The sequence below is a fragment of the Tyto alba genome, unplaced genomic scaffold (genome assembly GCF_018691265.1).
Source record: "Tyto alba isolate M040663 unplaced genomic scaffold, T.alba_DEE_v4.0 Super-Scaffold_1, whole genome shotgun sequence".
Taxonomy (NCBI): Eukaryota; Metazoa; Chordata; class Aves; order Strigiformes; family Tytonidae; genus Tyto; species Tyto alba.
Genome location: NW_024881261.1, coordinates 33,751,504 through 33,757,503, shown reverse-complemented (window position 1 = coordinate 33,757,503; position 6,000 = coordinate 33,751,504). Strand labels below are relative to the sequence as shown.

Sequence of the window (6,000 nt, the reverse complement as noted above, 5' to 3'; positions counted from 1 at the left end):
GCTTAACTTATCTGAAATTCATAAATTCATAACACACAGAGCTAGGAAGAATCATGGTGATTAAACTCTTCCACAACATGAGGCAAAGAATTTCACTCTGATTTCTTTAACCAGCTCCATAATTTGTAGTTCAACAGAAGTATGTTTTTTAGAAAGGTGTCTGAGTTTGCTTTAAAAATTTTCAAAGTATGTATTGTACTTTTCCACTAAATAATTTCCTTAAGTGTCAATTGGGTGTGTTTTTTTTGTATGCTGGCATTAGTGTAATTCATTATGATGTGCTTGTGCTTGCTGTTTAATGAGGTTGATTTGGTATTTATTGAAATAATTGAGGGATATATAACACTTGTGAATACCAGTTCCATGAGGTAAATTTTGGTACTTCTGGATAAAGTGCCAAGTGTTGTCTTGATGCCAAATAAGGCATGGTACTTCATGGAAAACAATGCCTGTGTTGTGACTGAAAGGATAAGTATTTCCTTTCATGAAATAAGTAGTGGATCAAAAGCAAGCTCCTTGTTATTTTCTTCAGCTGTGGAATTAACTGGCATTGTACCAAAAGCCATAGAAATTATTTCAGTGAAGAAAGCATTAAAACTACTATAGAGCCACTGTTTTTCTGAAAAAATTACTGAGAGAGAGAGTGTAGGAGGGAAGACTTCGATGACTGTGCAAAACTTATTCTTTTCATCAAATTTTGGATTATGTTTGTATCAGCCTTCTCAGGTAAGTGCTGCTGTCAGTATGTACAACACATGTCAGTGGATTTTGGACAATCCTTTATAACTCTCACTATATTTTCAGTCTTTACCTTTTCAAACTGTCCTTAAGAGAAGCCTAGTAGAAGGCATCAGGTTTGCTCAAGAGCCTTTTGGGATTCTGGCCATATATGCAGTGATAATGTGGAAAAACTGATCCTAGCAGCAGTTTTGTTTTTAGCAACTTCCTCGATTTTTTTTTTTTTTTTTTTTTTTTTTTTTTTTCTTTAGAGTCCTGGCCTAAAGATACTTAGCAAAGAGTGAAGAGAAGAGATAGACTGTGGGTGGGGGATATCTGTGACATGGTCAGATGATGAATTTCTAAAATGCAAATTAATGCTCAGTGCTTCATGGATTTCATTGAGAAATAAGTTTTCTTGTGTCCCAATTTCTCAGAGTTCCAGCTTGTTAAAACCTTGCATAAACTAAAGTTGGAGCCATCTGCAGTCACTAAAAAATTAAGCTCCAGGAGATAACCACTACATTCTGGTTTAGTTTGTACATCTGTTATTGCTATGTGTCTTCACAGGATTATTGGGCAGAAAAAGTATTTTGCTTTAGCCAAACAGTAAGGACAGACACTTCTTCATCCTTGATGCTCACTGTAAATTAGAATGAATGTGTTTTCCTCTAGAAAAGCATTTGACTTTTTTTTCCTGCTAAAGTAATTATATATGTAGTGAGTTTCTGTTTTCAGAAATTATTCTGGGTTTTCTTCGGCTGTATTGGGTTTTTTTTGTTGTGTTGTGTTTTGTTGTTTTTGTGTTTTGCTTTGTTTCTTTCTTTCTGTGGGGCTTTTTGCCTTTAGTAGATTGACCCATGAGCTACCAACCCATCCTCTAGGAGGATAAAATGTCCCATCAGGTATTGTTAATGAGCCCTTTGTGTTTTAATTTGGCTCTACGTGAACATGGTCACGTGTGATTAAAAAGAATGCATAGGGTGGATATGTGTTTTAATTGCAGCCTATCTAAACTGTTCAATGGTGCAAGACCAGTTAAATGTGGATGGAAAAATTTTTTTAAAACAGCTGTCTCAGTCATTTTCAGTTTAGTTGTTTTTATCTGATTGCAAGACAGCTGTGGGTTTTTTTTTTTTTTTTTTTTTTTGCTTCTAACAGCTGTGGTCAGGAGTGACTTATGACCCTCGAGTTACTTTTATGAGGTGAATAGTACTCATAATCTGTAGATAACCCTTCTCCTAAAAATAGAATAGATTTTTCTTTTCAATATAATGCAAGTCGTCTTCTGCTGTTGAAAATCAGTGTTTCAAAAAATGTGTCATTTTCAATGCTAAAGGTTTTTTCTTTCTATGTCTTGCAGTCTTTTAGACATCCGTATTTCTCAACAGTCCTTGTTTCTTAACAGTGTATTGCAAGGCATGAAAAATAATGCCTGAAAGACACAGCCAATTTATTTACTTATTTTTTTAATTTATTTTTAAATTTTTAAATGTAAACGGAGCAAAAGGGAATTTCACAATATTTAGTATTATTAACATCTGTATAGAAAAAAACTTCCCAGATTTACATTCCTTTACTGACTGCAGATAGTAAAACCTGGAACCATACTGCATGTTGATGTCATAAAATCAGAAAAAGTGAACAGAAGGAAATCTACCTTATTTGGTAGAAATCAGATCAAAAATCCACTTAATAAATCAACAATCTTGTTGAGTTTCATTAAAGGATGTGACAAATTTTATGTGAGAGTCAATGCTCCAAGATCTAGTAGTCAGCTTCTTACAGTTTGTCCTGCCAGAGTAAACCCCAGGCCTCTGCTCAGCTTGTTAACTATAGGACAACAGGAGATGATGCACAGGGATGTGAATTCACCAATTGTTGGCATTTGCAATATTTTATGTTCTGGGATGGTGGTTAATGTTGTTCAGATCAAGGTTCTATATTGCCTTTAGGGACATCATATAGGTCTCTCTTCATCTGTCTCCCCACCCTACTGGTGGGAAGTTCTTGGGGATTTGTGATCAGCTCCCGTAGGTGAATGTGACTATCAGCACTGTCACCAGTTGTGAAACAACCACCGTTGCTCCTTAAAGACAGGCTTGAATAGGGACTAGATCATGATGCTTCGGAGATGTCTGGAGTCTCAGCTGAAGTGCTGATGCAAGCCTCCGTTGACGTGTGCTTTCCTGCAGACCAGAGAACCTCAGAGTCTTTTTTCAGATTGCTTGGTTTAGACATAATGTGTAGAATTACTGGTTTGCTGACGATAGTATCTTACTGCATTTAGTGCAGTGATTTTTTTTTTTTTTTTTTTTTTTTTAGTTTTCTGTTTATTGTATGAAAAAAATAAATCAATCTTTTGGTTTTAGTTAACTTTTTAGTAGCAGAAGGTAACAGTATAATCTGGAGAACAACACTTAAGACAATAGGGTTATAACTTAAGAGCTGTGTAGAGCTGATGCAAAGTTTGACTGGACATGTCTGGAGTGGGCCCTGAAGATGTGAGATGTTCTTTCCTAAACTGTAGCTTTTTATAATTTATTGATTTGGGGTTTTTTTGTTTGGTTTTTTTTGGGGGTTGTTTTTTTTTTTTTTGCTTGCTCTATCAAATATCACCTCTGTCTATGCCAGCATCTGTTTATCTTGACAAAAGTCATAATTTTCAGAATCCTACACATTTTTGAGAGAAGATACCATGCCATTGACAGAGCTTTGACTTTTGGAGGCAATACCTAAATGGAGCTCAAAGTTGTGCTGGTCCTTTACTGAACATCAATAGGGCACTGTCACTTGACCAGACTTTTTTATGCTGCCTTTATATTAGATTCAAAACCTTGTTCGATTCCATCCTTCCCACCTCATACCCTAGCGAAGTCTTCAAAAATTGCTTACTCAAGTTTCGAAACCTCTGAAGTATTTTGTTCTTGTTCGTACTTGTTCTCCAAGATGTTTTTCTATTCTGATGCTTTTTTCCTTACTTCCATTCTGACTAGTGCTTCACTTCTTTCTACTCCTTAAATAACTGTGCTTTCCCTATCCAGATGTATTAAGAAGGCAAGAAAAGTTGCCTCTGCATTATAAAATAGTGGGTCAGTCTTAAATGGGGGGGAAAAGTAATGTGTTCCTTTTTTCATACCTATCCTCTGCTAACTTTGACTGTGCTGAGAAGTCTTCCTTCTCCTTTCTTTCTCCTATCATCTCTTGGCTTGGCTTTTCATACTGCAGAGTTCTAAAAATCTGTCGCTTTCTGTTCACTTCTACTGATGTAAAGTTGGCTTATGCAATGGTTTTCTCTTGGCTTGGTTTGTTGTAACTCATCCCTCTCCTGTCAGCTCAGACTACCTTTTTTACCCCCAGACTTGCCGGGTGTTTGGCATTTGCTTCGCCATGCTGCTCTTTTCATCTCTGTCTTTCTTCATGAAGTTAATATTCTGTATCCTGATTTCTAAGACTTTTGCCCAGCTCAGTCACTGTCTCCATCCCATTCTCTGCTTTTCACACCTTCAGAGATCTTAGTAGGGGTCTCCTGCATAACTTTCAGCTGATTAGGTTTTGCTTTTTTTTTCTTTTCATTTTGCCTGGCTCTGGTTCAGAGCAGGGACCAGCTCTTCCAGTTCTCCCCTCATCTTCTTTACAGAGCATATTCAGGCAGGTGGAAGCATATGACAAACTTGGTGTAATTTTTAACTGCTGTCATTCTGTGGAAGATTGGGCATTAGAAAGCAAATGAAAATTCTTGGTTTATCTCTTATGGGAAGTGTGCTCATTTATCCTGCGGTAACTTGTTTGCAGGTGAAGAAATAAATCTGAGACCCTTGGTTCTTCTAATTCTCTACCTAATCTAAGTTTGTTCCCTGGAAATGCAACAGTTGCAAATAACTTCATTACTAGTGCCTTTAAGGTAAAATGTAAGATTTCTTCATAAATTTATCCTCAAATTAATTACTACATTCTGTCTTTCAGAACGTCTTTTGACAATGGTCCATTTGTCTATGTGGGGTGTTTTTCTAAATAATGCTTCTGGTTTCCTCAGATAGCAGAACTTTGATAGCAAAGAAGAGCTTCCAATTCATAGGTCTTTGTAGGAATGGTGCAGGCATTTTTTGCCGAGGTAGCTGTTCTCTCCAGTGTAACAACATACTGCAAAAATTGTCCATGCAAGGAAGAATCCTAATGCAGGAGGTCCTGCTTCACATTCATTCTTTATGTTACTCTCTGGATAAAATCAATACTGAAGAAGGTCATTTGCCCTCATCTTCGAATAACCTTATGTCTTTCAGCACAGCTGCTGCTGTTGTGGTTTTCTTTTTGTGCTTCAGCCTTCCTTGCTGTTACTGCCTTTCCAAAAGAGCATAGAGAATATATGTGCACCTTGTCCTTTTCTTAGTTATTGCTGTTAATTGTGAGGTCTTGAATCGGGTCTGTTACTGTTTTGCAGAAATGTCTGCAAAATTGCTACTGGCCACTTTGTGCTCCTGAGGCCATGCTTGCAAAGCTCTTAGCCATTGCTTTTTGTCCAGCTGAGACCTTTTGTGGGATCTCTTCAAAGGCTGTGCGCATGATGGCTGTCCCCATTCCTCTCAGCTTATCCAGATCCTTCATGTGATCAGCAGCTGTGGAAGCTTTCGGAAAAGCTGTTAAATGGATATTAACTCTGTATATTGCCACTGGCACTCCAAACAGAAAGTAGTTTTCAAGAAAAGGGAGGAAATGACCTCCTGGGTTGCTGGTTGCCCCACCAGCTGAAGAATTGCCTTGTTCACTTACAGACTGTGAACTAATTTGCTCACATAAGGATGGGCCTCCAAGTGCTCAACACTTCCAGCCGAAGAACGGCTAAAGAGAGCGAATGCCTATTCACAATTGGATTCCTGGCTCAGCAGCTAAGCATTATAAAGCAGTTTAGTTCTAGGTATGCTGTGTGTCTGGAGGCTACATACCCTGTGTCAGTAGAGGTTGAGTGAGATAATCTGATAGGTCACTTTGGCTGTGGCTGTGTGACACAATGCAACATTAATGGAGACATATCAGAAATCTCTGTGCAAGTTCTTGGAAGCAATGCTGCTGAAAAGTAGATTGTACTAAACTCAGGCTTTATGTGATATACCTGGGCTGTTCCTGATATTTGGGTTAGCTTATGTACATCTTAATTTCTTATTTTCATCGTGCAGTATGAACTGCGTATAATGAGTCCCTTTTTTCAACCAGATATCTTTGAAGCTCTAATTAAAAACTTGTGAATAATATGTTCCCAAGTTACAGTAAAACTCTGTACTTAGC

The 6,000-nt window shown here is 37.5% G+C and overlaps 1 protein-coding gene across 1 annotated transcript in view; it reads left to right on the top strand.

The window, feature by feature from the left end:
- The first annotated feature begins 657 nt into the window (after window positions 1-657).
- Window positions 658-6,000, top strand: part of ANK3 (ankyrin 3) — a 279,582-nt gene continuing 274,239 nt past the window's right edge. The window contains exon 1 of the mRNA XM_033004248.2: window positions 658-726. Coding sequence (XP_032860139.1) covers window positions 664-726 — 63 coding nt within the window. The 5' untranslated portion in view covers window positions 658-663. The remainder of the gene's footprint in view (window positions 727-6,000) is intronic.